Source organism: Danio rerio, chromosome 6 (genome assembly GCF_049306965.1).
Source record: "Danio rerio strain Tuebingen ecotype United States chromosome 6, GRCz12tu, whole genome shotgun sequence".
NCBI lineage: Eukaryota > Metazoa > Chordata > Actinopteri > Cypriniformes > Danionidae > Danio > Danio rerio.
Window position 1 is genome coordinate 55,482,675 of NC_133181.1, and position 15,093 is coordinate 55,497,767.

At 41.9% G+C, this 15,093-nt stretch overlaps 1 protein-coding gene across 1 annotated transcript in view; it reads right to left on the reverse strand.

The window, feature by feature from the left end:
- Nucleotides 1-11,504: 11,504 nt before the first annotated feature.
- The window catches only part of rbpjl (recombination signal binding protein for immunoglobulin kappa J region-like), a 31,375-nt gene continuing 27,786 nt past the window's right edge, over nt 11,505-15,093 (reverse strand). The window contains exon 10 of the mRNA XM_021477361.3: nt 11,505-12,784. Within this exon, the coding sequence (XP_021333036.2) occupies nt 12,511-12,784 (274 nt within the window). The 3' untranslated portion in view covers nt 11,505-12,510. The remainder of the gene's footprint in view (nt 12,785-15,093) is intronic.

The window sequence follows — 15,093 nt, forward strand, 5'->3', positions numbered from 1 at the left end:
GCTCTAATACTGAGTACCACTGCACCTCTGCTCTTGCAGAGATGCTTTGCCGAGCCTTATTCTCCCTCTGCACCACTGCTGCAACAGTTAAGCTTTGCCTGAGCTGCAACTGCAGAGACGGCTGTTTAGCCTTAATTCTCTGCACCACTGATTTTATTGCACTTCTGTAACTGCAGAGAAGCTCTGCTGAGATTATTTTTTCCCCTGCACCAATGCTGCAGCAGTGACGCCCTGCCTGAACAGTCTTCCAACAACAGATATAAACTCTGTCATTGGTCCTCTAACACCTCTAAATCCTCAATTTGCCTCAGCCAATATTTCCTCAGAGAAGCCCAGCTGATTCTCGGTTGCAGACTTCAACCTAGTTTCCAAGCAGCACGACTCTGTCTGTTCTTCCTACTTTCTGTCTTAGTTGCATAGGACTCATTTTTACTAAACTTTCCTTTTTATTTTATTAAACTTCCCTTCTCTTTCTCTTCATAATTTTTTTTATTTCACTTGCACTCATTCTCCGCAGCTCGGACTCCCACAGGGGTAGCCCCAAGCTCCCACTGCCACAGCAGTGAAGCTCTTTAAAAGCTCACATGTACACTTTTCAAAAAATTTAACCATTATCACACTCCGCCGCAATAATACAGCTGTAAAGGCGTAGCGGGAACTCGTATTGCTACCATACTGACTACAATTACACCTCTACAGCAGCTCCACTTAATTACATTGCATTGTAGCATCAATTTATTCTCCATCACCACACTCCCCGCAACAATACAGCCATAAAGGCTTAGCGGGAACTCGTATTGCTTACATACTGACCACCATCACACCTTTACAGCAGCTCCACTTAATTACATTGCATTGTAGTATCAATTTATTTTCCATCACCACACTCCCCGCTATAATACAGCTGTAAAGGCTTAGCGGGAACATGTATTGCTTTCACACATATAATGCACCAGACTCTGAATACCTATGCACCCCTGCAGCCACAGAGTTGGTCTACTGTGCCTGATTCCTATCTGCTACACAGCTGTTAATCAGCTCTCCAAAGCGCACTTCCCTTTAGAAACTGACTTTCACCGCACCTCTGCAGCCGCAGAGACGCTCAGCCGAGCATCACTCCCCTCTACATCACTGCCGCAGCAGTGACGCTTAGCGAGCGCATATACACTTCCACTTAGCAATCCACTACTGATACATTCTCCAGCACTGCTAAAGCAGTTAAACGTCCCTGCGGAGGCGTATTTCCCTTACAAATACTGACTTCCATTGCACCTCTGCAGCAGCAGAGACGCTCAGCCGAGCATCATTTACATCCCCTGCACCACTGCTGCAGCAGTGACGCTCTGCCGGAGCTCATGCACACTTCCATTACACTTATACCACTTCTGTCACTCCAGCACTGCTAAAGCAGTTAAAACGCTGCTGCAGAAGCGTATTCTTCCCCTTAGTACTGACTACCATCGCACCTCTGCAGTCGCAGAGACGCTCAGCCGAGCTTCATCCCCCCTGCACCACTGCTGCAGCAGTGTCACTCCACCGGAGCTCATGCACACTACCATTTATCCATACCACTACTGACACACTCCCCATTGGACTGCCAAAGCGGTTAATCAGTTAACCGCTTCTCATCTGCAGCTACAGCTCCGCAGAACCTTACAGCTTTATTTTCCATCACTACTATACTAAACCTTTACGAAACTCACCACATATGTTTTAAACCTTTACACTTACCCCACTCACTCTCCCGCTGGTCCTTACAATTAACAGAACCCGGGAGCACACATAGTCATACATAAGCACTTTCAGTTAATTTTTACACCCACACCAGTCTCTGTTGCTCCTCCAAGCTATTTCTGTATCACTTTTCAGCAGCCGGATATGGCATTAATCTCCTGTGCCTTTTGGGGGGTTCTTCAAATACGCGGCTGCTGTCCCGAGCGGAGCATTTTGGGGAGTTGTCGAGATCTACCTGAGCTCGAGGCTCCCCTCTCTTCCTTCAAACGGGAGGGAGCCCAGGGCTCAAGAACCTTCGAGCTCAGGGCTCTCTCCCGGGACAGCATGCCAAACTTGCTTATAATCAATCATCAGCTAAGTGTGAACTCTTGAAGTGAAGTTTATTCATAAACTAATTTCGAGAGGAGCACGTGATTATGATTGAACACGGCTGGTCCTGCATTAGCATGCTTGATCCACCAATCAGGCCATTCCTAACCACTATAAAGAGCCAGGGTTTTCTCACTACAGTCATCTTCGATTTGAAGAATCCCCCCTTCCACCCCTACCTTTTCACCTTTCCCTCCATAGGGCAGCACGGTGGCTCAGTGACTAGCACTGTCGCCTCACAGCAAGAACGTCACCGGTTCTAGTTCCTTAACAGGCCGGTGGTCGTTTCTGTGTGTAGTTTGCATGTTCTTCCCGTGCTTGCGTGGGTTTTCCCCGGGTTCTCCGGTTTCCTCCCACATTCCAAAAACATGTACAAGTTAATCGTTAAATCTAAATTTCAAAACAGGTAATCTAATAATGCAGCATATCTTTTAATAGCCTTCAATCATAATCTTTAGCTATTATAAAAAGGGGAGTTGTCGAGATCTACCTGAGCTCGAGGCTCCCCTCTCTTCCTTCAAACGGGAGGGAGCCCAGGGCTCAAGAACCTTCGAGCTCAGGGCTCTCTCCCGGGACAGCATGCCAAACTTGCTTATAATCAATCATCAGCTAAGTGTGAACTCTTGAAGCTTCTGTTCAGTTTCGCGCAACAGTTGATTGTTTTTACACCATGTGACAACAGTGCCACTCCTACCTGCTGGTAGAAACAGGTACTGCTGAATTGCTGACTATTTAATAACATGACACAAATGCTGCGTTAAGTGGAGCACGTGATGTATGTGCTAATTTTAAGGACTTCGATAACAAAATTAATGTTATACAACCTATTTTTATTTAAGTGCAACATATTCCAAAAGATCAGGGGCTTTTGACAATACATCAGGGGCTTAAGCCCCCAAAGCCAACCCCATCCCCCCCCCCCCAAACGCCACTGCTGTGGTCATTAAAATCACATGACACTTCCTGGCCAAAGCTCCTCTATCGGCCCTCAAGATCATGGCTTCCCAATCATCCCCATCCACCGAATTGGCTCTATCACTGTCTCTCCACTCCACCAATAGCTGGTGTGTGGTGAGCGCACTGGTGCCATTGTCCTGTGGCAGCCGTCACATCATCCAAGTGGATGCTGCACACTGGTGGTGGTGTGGAGAGACCCCCCCTTCATGATTGTAAAGCACCATGGGTGTATGGCCATACACAATAAATGCGCTATATAAATACACATTACATTACATTACATTGACTGCGCTGCCTGTGTGTAGGAACGGTTGATGGTGGCAGGCCCGGCGCTACGGGGGGGCATTGCCCCCTCAGAAAGATTTTGTGCCCCCCAGTTTTTATAAAGGATTGTTCACTCAAACTGAAAATTCTTTCTGTCATTAATTATTAACACCCCCGTCGTTCCAAGAACACACATTTAAATATTTTAAAATATATGACATAGCAATTGAATTATGAAAATGGTGAGATTAAAGCTAGTCCTATAGTCCAGAGATCCGGCCCGCGTCAGGTCTGGTGCGCCCGTAAATAGCCTTTAAAACGCACACACGTAATTGTTTTAAATGACATTAGATTGTAACATTTAGCTTTTCCCTAACACTGATGTTGGTTGGGTAATAGGCTACGTGAAGCGTGATGACTCGGTTAAGCTGATTTCACTATATTTATTTACCGGTTAAATGAGTAGTCTGATCGTGGGTCAGCTTGCATGTGTGGGCATAATTTGACGTCTTTACCTAAAACTTTTAACATTCATAGGCCTGTTATTTAAAATAAAACGGAAATAAGGAGAATAACATATGATTTAAAGCACTCGTTTGGCACTGAAGCCATCATCCGTCTGCATTAATAAGCGATAAGCATTACTATCGTTAATAAAATTCGTAATAGCGAAACTATATTGTTATTACTATTAAAACGTAGCCTATATTACTGCCTTAGGTCAGTAACTTAGGCAGTAATGCAAAGTAATAATAAATGTGAATAAATAGCCTAAATGAAAGAAACAAGAGACCAAAATCAGTCACCAGGTCTAGTGCCCCCCTATGGATTTAAAGTGCCCCCTCAGTTTTGACTTCCTGGCGCCGGGCCTGGATGGTGGCCATAGCATGATGGTGCCTTGGGTTTTAATTGTTATGTATGTGATGTAGGTTTTATTTGATTAAGTGTTGATTGTGTTCAGCACTTTGGGCGACGTTGTGTTGTAAAAAATGTGCTATAGAAATAAACTAACTAAACTAAACTGAGGTCACTTTCAAAAACCCATGATAGGGGCTGTTTAACTGTTTTGCTTTGAAAATATGTTACTGGATATTTGCAACTCTTAAACATTAATGCAGTTATGTAATTGATGTTATGATGTCCTCTTCCTCAACTTTCTCTGCTTTACTGCTATGTTTTACATAAGGCTTCACATAACCTTACACAAAGCGTCTATTATACAGCACCGCTGCCACATCCAAGATCATCTTCAAAGCATGCAAGCTTAGAGACCGTACCCTATAAACTGTGTTGAAATGTGTGAAACGGTGTGTGTGCGCGCACATTTCTGAAGGTCTTTGGCTCGTTTCCTTCTTCTAATTACTAAAGCAAATATGCGTGAGAGGAAGCGGCACATGGACTAATCTCCATCATGTGTCCAGCGCTGCCAACCGGCTGCTGGAATTTATTTTCACATCAGTCCGTTCCTCTCGAAGAGAAAGGAGATATGAAGGGACTCATTCTTCTATGCGTATCCATTCTTCACACCTCTAATGCAACAGGACGGATCGTATTCTGTAGCATAAAAAGGACATTTCTTTCAGCCCTCCTGCTTGAAATAAGGCATTCAACTTTAGGCACGTGCACATAACACATCTACGGTTTCCCTGTGCGCATATTTATTTTTAATCTTGGACAAAGTTACTTCTTGAAAGTAATATACACTTACCAGCCACTTTATTAGGTACAGGTTTACTCACTTTTTTTTCAACTAGTTGCATTTAAGACGATGGATTTCTCGCCTTTTTTAAAGAAACCAATCACTTTTTACAGTATGACTCAGGCCCGGATTGGCTAATCGGGAGGACTGGGAGAATTCCCGGTGGGCCGGTCCATTTTTTGGCCGCGAGGGCCGGTATACTGTTAGGGTTGTTGAACATTTGAAGTTCTAAAGCAGCTGTTTTCTCAAAAAAAGACGTGATAGTGTCATTAGAAACTGTTTTGGAAATGACCTTATTTTAAAGGGCACCTATGGTAAAAAATCTACTTTTCAAGCTGTTTGGACAGATCTGTGTGTTGGTATAGTGTATAGACTGTCATGCTGGGATGATATGAACACACCCAGTCCTTTTTTTTAAATTTAACTACAAAAAAAAGGGTCGGCCAATTGGAGCTGTTTTCAAATCGATCGCACCATTACGTAGGTGTGCGATCCCCCTGCCCACCGAATTGATTGACAGCTGCGCGCATTAACATGTTCCGGTAGTCATGTGTATATGTCAACAAGACCAGGCAGACATACGCAAAGCAACCGGGAATAAAAGCTCTGTTCTGTTCGCTAGGATCAGCAATCATCATCAAATGTGATTAAAAGTAAGTTTCACATGTTTAAAGTGTTTTAAAACAGAGTATGTGTGTAATTAATTACAGCGTTTTACTTCAGCTTTACTTCATCAGCACAGCCGCGTGTCAGAACAATTATGAAAGAAGACGCTTCAATCCCGGTTTGTGGAAGTTAAATCAGGTTTATTTTGTACATTAGCATAACAGATATCCACACAGTACTTGAGGTTAGCCTTAACTAAGCTAAGCGCGCTCTGTCTGTCTGCCTGCCTGTGTGTGTGTCATCTGCGGTGTGTGTGTGTGTGTGCGCGCGCGCGTTTACTTTGTAACGATATTGTGTGTGACTCATCAATGCAACTTCACAAAACTGATTAGTAAAGGTTAGTTCTTACTGTAGTATCTCACAAATGCTACGTGAGACCTTCTTCCTTTAAGTCTGTCTGTTGTCTGACGCAGCTGAGGGAGGAGGCATGTAGAAGCAGTAGGTGGGAAAAACTCGTCTTAAAGGCGCAGTACGACAAAACCACCCCCTGCTGGAAATCAGTATAAAACAGCATCTTGTAAAAGGTATAATGAAAAATCTGATGGGTATTTTGATCTGAAACTTTATATACACATTCTAGAGACGCAAAAGACTTATATTAAATCTGAAAAAAGGGGTAACCTAGGTGCCCTTTAATATAGCCAGTCGTGAACTGAAGTGGGCCGGCTTGAAACTCCAGGGCTGAAAAGGAGTCCCACTCCGGCCCTGGTATGACTTGTTTGTAACCAAGCAGAAGAAAACACAGATGTTTTTCTTTCCCAAACCGTCTGCTTTGGCTAACATCTTGCATCATTATTGGATGATCAGCGTTTACATTTTCACGTGCCTGTGAAGATGAAAAGATTTTGTTCTTGTCTGTTTTTTGTAGTCAGTATAGAGCACACGCTTCAGCCGTAAAGACAGATCTTTGGCTTGTGAGCATAAAGAAACCTTTATAGTGGCCAAGCGCTTGTCTAATATATCAGCACTTGGCCATCATTTCTTCTCCTCCAATCAGAGTTCAGATCTGGCCTGTGATTGACAGCTCATTTCCAACGCCGAGAAGGGCCCTGTAAGGTCCGAGGGGGCAGAGAAGATGAAAAATATGCCTCTACTCATTGTTCTCAAGGGCTTGTGTGTTCAGGAGCCAAATGTGAGCCAATTAGTGTGTCAAGGCAGAGCAGGGCTTTCACAGCGCAAATCCCTCGCTTTGCTGGAAAAAAAGGAGGATTATTATAAACGCTTTGAAGGATTTGCTGTGTTTGACAACATGAAGCTTGAATTTTCCTTTGAAAATTTGCTTTGGCCTGAACCAAATCTTTATGCTTATTATAAGGCAAGGCATGTTTATTTATATAGCACATATTATACACAATGGCAATTCAAAGTGCTTTACATAAACAGAAATAAAAGAGTCAAGTGTAAGAAAATAAAAACAACAAAGAATATAAATGATTAAAAACAGATAAGAACAGATTAAGATGTGTTAAAGACAGGTGTGATCTGTTGGACGTAGCTCAGTGCTCATTCAGTAAAGGCACAGCTAAGCAGATGTGTTTTCAGTCTCCATTTGAATGTGCCCAATGTTGGAGCACATCCGATCATTTCTGGAAACTGATTTAAGTTTCTTGGATCAAGGGCGCTTTTAGTAGCTGAAGGTGGATTCACTCTGCTTTGACTGAATTCTTGGAATTTCGAGTTTTATATGATCCTAAAGATCTGAGTGATCTGTTAGGTTTGTATTCAGTGAGCATATCTGTAATGTAATGAGGTCCTAGGCTGTTTAGTGATTTATAGACCAGTAATAATACTTTAAACTCTATTCTGAATGTAACTGGGAGCCAGTGTAAAGACCTGAGGACAGGTGTGATGTGCTCTGATTTTCTGGTTCTGGTCAGAATCCTGGCTGCAGCGTTCTGGATGAGCTACAACTGTCTGACTGTCTTTTTGGTAAGTCCCGTGAGGAGGCCGTTACAGTAATCCACTCTGCTGCTGATAAAAGCATGAACAAGTTTCTCTAAGTCCTCACTGGAAACAAAGCATCTAATTCTTGCAATGTTTATGAGATGGTAGTATGCTGATTTAGCTACTGCTTTGATATGAATCCTGAAACTCATGTCTCATATCAACTTATTTTTCTATTCAGGCTTTTTCTGATTATGCACTGCTATATGCATTTCTAAAAACAGGAGCTATGTTTTTTTTTTTTTTTTTTTTGCATGTTTTTGTTATCGCAAATCCACCAGATGTTGGCTGAGTAAGTAAGCCATCCATACGGAGGTAAGCAGTCAGCTTGTGAAAAGGAACGGCGTCATACCACCCCAAAGCGTTCGTTTTAAAGATAAAATGGAGTCATACGTAGCCCTGGTTACATAATTTGCGCTCTCCAGAATCGTATATAGGGCTACATTTTCAGAATGAGCCTATGTTGTTTTTTCTTGTTGTTTGACCCCTACAGCCAAGGTACACATTCACCTGTTACCAAAACAGTTTGAACTTGAAAGAAAAAAATAAATAAAAAGAAATACTTAAAAAAATATATAGTTTAATCAAAATCAGAGATAACATTTTTCCCCACTGTTTAAAAAATAAAATGTGATTTCCAAAAATTACAGAGTAATTTAATAATAGACCTTTTTCACAGTTTTGGGTTTCTCAGTAGCGGAAGTCGTCATAGTTGGGGAAAACTTAGAGCACAGTGAATGGGAGAATACGACAAATACTTTTTTTTACAATCTTAATTGCTCAAATAATAATAAAAGAAAATCCATGATGGTGGCGAAGCAGTGGCGCAGTAGGTAGTGCTGTCGCCTCACAGCAAGATCCTCGGCTCAGTTGGCGTTTCTGTGTGGAGTTTGCATGTTCTCCCTGCCTTCGCGTGGGTTTTCTCCGGGTGCTCCGGTTTCCCCCACAGTCCAAAGACATGCGGTACAGGTGAATTGGGTAGGCTAAATTGTCCGTAGTGTATGTGTGTGTGGATGTTTCCCAGAGATGGGTAGCGGCTGGAAGGGCATCCGCTGCGTAAAAACTTGCTGGATAAGTTGGCGTTCATTCCGCTGTGGTGACCCCAAATTAATAAAGGGACTAAGCCGGCAAGAAAATGAATGAATCAATCCATGATGGTGGAGTTTCAGAAAAAGGAAGAAAACTTGTGTGAGACTGGTTACGGCAGACAGAAGAGAGAAAAACGTCTAATTTACTGTCCTGCCTATAAACGCTGCATTAGACACACCTCACACAAGCTGTAATTACTTTTTTAAATTTTAAGCAAAGATGATTTAATGCATACAGAAATACATATAAATGTTCAATCGTTTAAAAACAAATTCAATATTAAAAACTTTACAGGATTTAAGATTATGACGAGCGTTAAACATAAATCAATATGATTTATTGATTTAATAAAAAAATAGCTATGAGTTTTTTGTAATGTATATAGGAAAGTAATTTATAATATTTCAAAAGATTGTATTTCTTTATTATTTAAAAATTATTTATTACTTAATAATTTTTATATTTCTTTCACGATTTTCTATTTTAATACATGCATAATTACTCCAGTCATCAGTGTAATGATTCTCAAGAAACTATCATTGTTATTATTTATTATCATTTATTCATTCATTTTCTTTTTGCCTTTGTCCCTTTATTAAAATGGCGTCACCACAATGAACTCCCAACTTATCCATTATACGTTTTACGCAGCAGATGCCCTTCTAGCTGCAACCCATCACTGGGAAACACCCATACATTCCTGCATTCACACACATACACGTCAGACAATTTAGCTTACCTAATTCACCAAACTGGACTGTGGGGGAAACCTCACGTGAACACAGCGAGTACATCAAACTCTACAAAAAAATACCAACTGACCCAGCCAGGGCTAGAACCAGTGACCTTCTTGCTGTGATTTGATCGTGCTACCCACTACGACACCATGACGCTAAAGCTTATTTTATTACTGGGTGGGCTCGAATCACCAACCTTTCGGTTAACAGCCGAACTCGCTAACCTAGATCAAAAGTAAATAAGGTAAATATTTTAATAATCATAATAATTAACATCAAAACAGTTAAGTCATCACAAAACATTAAGATTGCTCTGTATTAGAAGCTTTCTGAAAAGTACATACTCGAATTGTGCACTAATTTGCATAAATCTGATCAATGGATAAAGCCTTCTTCCCTTTTCTCTTCAAGCTAGTGTAATCTTCTGATATTATAAGTGAAGTTTCATAAACTAATTTCGAGAGGAGCGTGGGATATGATTGAGCATGGCTGGTTTCTTCTCCGTAATCAGTAATAATCCAATCAGATTGATCCAATTATACAATAAATAGACCAATTTTACCCCACTGCCTTATTCTCATTTTGGAAGAATCCCACCCTTCCATTCCATCTTCTCCATTTTCTCCCTTTTCTAAGAGGAGCTCTCGAGACCTACCTTAACTTGGACCAAGGCACGTGCATACATAGGGCTCAACCTGTGCAGTGCTCATGCCCTTTTTAGTCTTGAATCGAAAGGTAGAAAGTGCCCTTCCAAAATGATGACAACTGTACCCCCCCCAACCCCCACCCGGTCTTTAACGGTTTTCTCCTGCACATGCCCCTTGGAAAGTCTCTGCACGGGCCAGCTTGGACCCCCTGTACATGCTCATTAAGCAGGTGGGAAATGTTGAAAACCATTGAGCTGCTTCAAACCTTGTGCAACAAAACAGCAATTTTCAGGATTCTTTGGTGGATGGATGTAATATAAATCTAACATCTATACAGTAATGCTTGATCAACTTAATAAATCCTTGCTATAACAAAAGTATTGATTTCCATTAGGAAAAAAACGTGTTTTTTTATATGTGCTGAAAGCGAATACGCATAATGCCGCAACACTGTTCACAGAGTTGATTGTGGATGCTGCATCTGGAGACAGCAGAAAACAAAAGGTTTGAAAAGGTGATGCTGTAGGTCAGACGTTTTTCTAAGATTTACAGAGGTCAGTTGTCTTTGTTTGAGCCTGACCCAGCATTCCTCAGTGTCAAACGCCCCGTCAGAGCTTTCTGTAGTGTTTGAAAGCTGCCTAAAACTCAAGTGCTCACACGCTGGGAGATTTTTCCTCCTGTGTGCAAGTGTTAACAACAGGTTAGAATGTGAGCCAGGAATGGCCGTAATCTGACATGAGTATTTGCCCTGGTGTGTGTGTGTGTGTGTGTGTGTGTGTGTGTACAGGTTTAGCTTCACTTGTGAGGTCTCAATTCTCCTCATTTATGTAATGAAATATGAAAACTACCCACTAGTGAGGACTTGGTCACTGGTGCTTATACATTGTAAAATGTGTACAAATTAGCCAGAGCCGTTGTAGCCTGAGTCTTATTACAATCTAGTGTTGTGCACTTGCGTTTGTAAGGTTTAGGGGTATGGGTATAGAGCAGGGGTGTCCAAACTCGGTCCAGGAGGGCCGGTGTCCTGCAGATTTTTAGCTCCAACTTGCCTCAACACACCTGCAAGGATGTTTCTAGAAAGCCTAGTAAGAGCTTGATTAGCTAGCCGAGGTGTGTCTGATTGGGGTTGGAACTAAACTTTGCAGGACACCAGCCCTCCAGGACCGAGTTTGGACATGCCTGGTATAGGGTATAGGGACAGAATCATTGACCTGAAAAAAAAAACAATGTAAGCCAGTGTAATGTCCGCACTAATAGGGAAAAGTGTATCTGTGCATGTGTGTGTGTGTCTGTCTGTCTTTGTGTGTGCATTTGCATATGTATGCCTGTCTGTATGCATATGTGTACCTGCATGTGTGTTTGTGTGTGCATGTATCTGCATTTGTGTGTGTCTACATTTGTTTGTGTGTGTGTGTGTGTGTGTGTGTGTGTCTGTGCCAGTGTGTGTCAGTTTGTGCATATGCATGTGTGTGTGCCTGTCTGTGTGTGTGTCTGCATGTTTGTTTGTGTGTGAGTGCATGTGTATCTGTGTTTGTGCCTGACTGCATTTGTATGTTTGTGTGTGTGTGTGTGTGTGTGTTAGTGTGTACATGTGTGTCTTTGCCACTAATATAGGAAAAAAAATCTGTTTGTGTGTTTGTGCATGTGAGTGTGTTTGTGTATCTGTGTGTGTGTGTGTCTGTTTGTTTGTGTATGTTTGTGCATGTGTGTATTTATGTTTGTGAGTTTTGTGCATCTGTGTTTGTGTGCATGTGTGTATTTATGTGTGTGTTTGTGTACCTGTGTTTGTGTGTGTCTGCGTTTAAGTGTGTCTGTGTGTGTATTTCTGTGTATGCGTGTGTTTGTGTGTGTATCTACGTTAGAGTGTGTGTCTGTGTGTGTGTGGGTGCATGCATGTGTGCGTGCATTTCTGTGTGTTTGTGTGTGTCTGCGTTAGAGTGTGTGTCTGTGTGTGGGTGCATGTATGTGTGCGTGCATTTCTGTGTGTGTGTGTGTATATGTGTGTGTTTGTGTGTGTGCCTGTCTATGTGCATTTGTGTGCCTACACGTGTATCTGTGTTTGTGTGTGTCTGTCTGTGTGTGTGTGTGTGTGTTTGTGTATGTGCGTGTTTTTCTGCATGTGTGTTAGTGAGTGCATGTGTGTGTGTGTGTCTGTGCCTACGCAATATAATATAAGAAACAAACCTGTTTGTGTGTGTGTGCATGAGTGTGTCTGCGTTTGTGTTTGTGTCTTTGCATGTGTGTGCGTATGTGTGTATACATACATGTTACGGTTTATGTGTATGCGTGTGTGTCTGTCTGTGTGTGTGCGTACGTGTGTATACGTGCATGTTTCGGTATGTGTGTGTGTGTTTGTGTCTGTGTGTGCATTTGAGTCTGTGCATGTGTGTGTGAGTGTGTGTGTTCAGCTCTGCATGAACAGGTGAAAGTTGGTGCGTGTGAACTCCTGGTGTATGGTGTCTATGAGAGCGTCTGAGTCTGCGCTTCTCTCTGCGGAGCCGCTGGTCTGAGAGCTGGGGCTGTGCTCGGGGGTGTACGTGAAGGAGAACCAGCTCCTGTAGATCAGACCGTCCAATCGGATCAGAGATAAAGGCACTGTGATTGGCTGCCTCGTCCATCTCCATTCACCACTCAATATAGACACATCAGGAACCACACACAGCAGAGACCTGGAGGACCTGTCAATGAAATAGCATACATTTACTGTCATCCCACGTGAAAAAAAAAATACTACAGTGTTTTTTGAACCATAGTAAAGTGTATTATACAGTATATATTATAAGTGAGGGCAGCACGGTGGCATAGTAGGTAGCACAATTGCCTTACAGCAAGAAGGTCGCTGGTTCGAGCCCCGGCTGGGTCAGTTGTCATTTCTGTGTGGAGTTTGCATGTTCTCTTTGTGTTTGCGTGGGTTACCTCCGGGTGCTCCGGTTTCCCCCACAAGTCCAAAAACATGTGGTATAGGTCGATTGGGTAAGCAAAAGTTGTCCGTAGTGTACTATATGTGTGGATGAGTATGTATGGATGTTTCCCAGAGATAGGTTGCAGCAGGAAGGGCATCCGCTGCATAGAACATATGCTGGATAAGATGGCGGTTCATTCGGCTGTGGCGACCCCAGATTAATAAAGGGACTAAGTCGAAAAAAAAAACTAAATATTATAAGTGAAGTTTATTTATAAGTGAAGTTTCACAAACTAATATCGAGAGGAGCACGTGATATGATTGACTGCAGCTGCTCTCTCATCTACAATCATTAGTTAGCCAATCAGATTCATCCAAACTCACTATAAGTAGCCTAGCAAAAAAATTACTCCCTTTTATTCGTTTTCTGAAGAAACCCCACATCCACCCTTTCTCCCCCCTCCTTTCTTTACCACGGGGAGCTCTTGAGAACTACCTGATCTCGTACTCCCTTTACATGCTCAATCGACCTGGCAGGAGCCCTGAGTTTCTCCGAGCTCATGGTTCTCTATTACGTCAGTAATATGCTAATTCACGTATGCCTTTTCATTGGCAACAGTTGGCAACACTGGAACTAGAAAATATGAGTTGTTAGCTAAGTAGCAGAATATAATTAAAGATATATGAAAAAATAACGAAATAAAGAAATAATTTTTCTATAAGTAAAGCATGAGCACACATTGCCGTGCATCTTATAAACACAATCAAACCTTAAAAATACACTCTGGACTATCCCTTTAAGAAGTTCCTCAGGAGAAAACATAGGGCTCTATTTTGACGGTCCATGCGCAAAACGGAAAGCGCAGGGCGCAAACGCTTTCAGGGCGTGTCAGAATCCATATTTGCTAATTTAAAGACGGGAAAATCCGCTTTGCGCTGTGGTGCATGGTCTAAAAGGGTTGAGTTTATTATCTTAATGAGTTATAGGTGTGTTTTGAGAATAAACCAATCAGAGTCTCATCTCCCATTCCTTTTAAGAGCCAGCTGCGTTGCGCCATAAGCGCATTTGGTATTTACAGGATGTAAATTAAGTGGAATTGGAAAAACTGAGCATTTCACAAGCAAACAGCTAACAGTTTTTTTTAAACAGAAAGCAGTTAAACAGAGCATCTACCGCGCAAGAATGAGAGATAATCGATCTACTTTCACTTTCGCTCTTGGATAGGGAAACCTTTAAGCACAGACATCAATTAGCCTATAATTAATTTTGTTTGTTAAGCGCAAATATTTGTTTCAAAACTTTTTCTAAATTCAGTTCTAATTTCCAGCAAATGAATAAATGAACAATAATAACGAAGTGTGCTCAAAAACCTGAGTTATATCCTAAAACACATGCTGTGCCCCATATGGTCTAAAACCTGCAGGTGGGCAAATCTAAGCTTGTTTTTAAATAAAACAAACATAAATATGGATATAATAAATAATACTGCTAATAATAATAACATTATTCAAAAAAAATTGTTATGAATGAACTGAAAAAGCCTCCCGAGCGCCTCAGAACGCCTTCCTTTTTAGACCAGAACGCCTATGGGCACACATATGCGCGCAAATGCATTTGCTATTTAAAGAGCGTGCGCAACTCCTCAAAACGACTCTTGCGCCAAGCTGAAACTAGCAAACAAGTATTGCGCCGCACCTTGCGCCACATTGCGCCGGGTGTATGATAGGGCCCATACAGACTATACAGTATTCGTTTGTGCATCTCAAAACTCCACATTTATTATGCCTCTTAGTGCTGACATTATATCTTCAGACCTATCTTCTGCTTCTCACCTAGGGCTGTTTATGCTAATGAGGGTGAGATCGTTTTGAATGGGTGGGGCTTTCTCCCTCTGATGACACTTACAAGGAGAATGTCAGTCAAAGTGTTTCTGCAGACTGTTTGTATCAAGTGTGATTATATAAAAAAAGAAATAATTCATTTTACTATTGTGGGCTAGCTAAATTCACACACTGTTGCCACACAACTGTGCTTAAACAACATATTAAAGTGCTTTTTGCACAATAGTTCCCATTTAAATCACC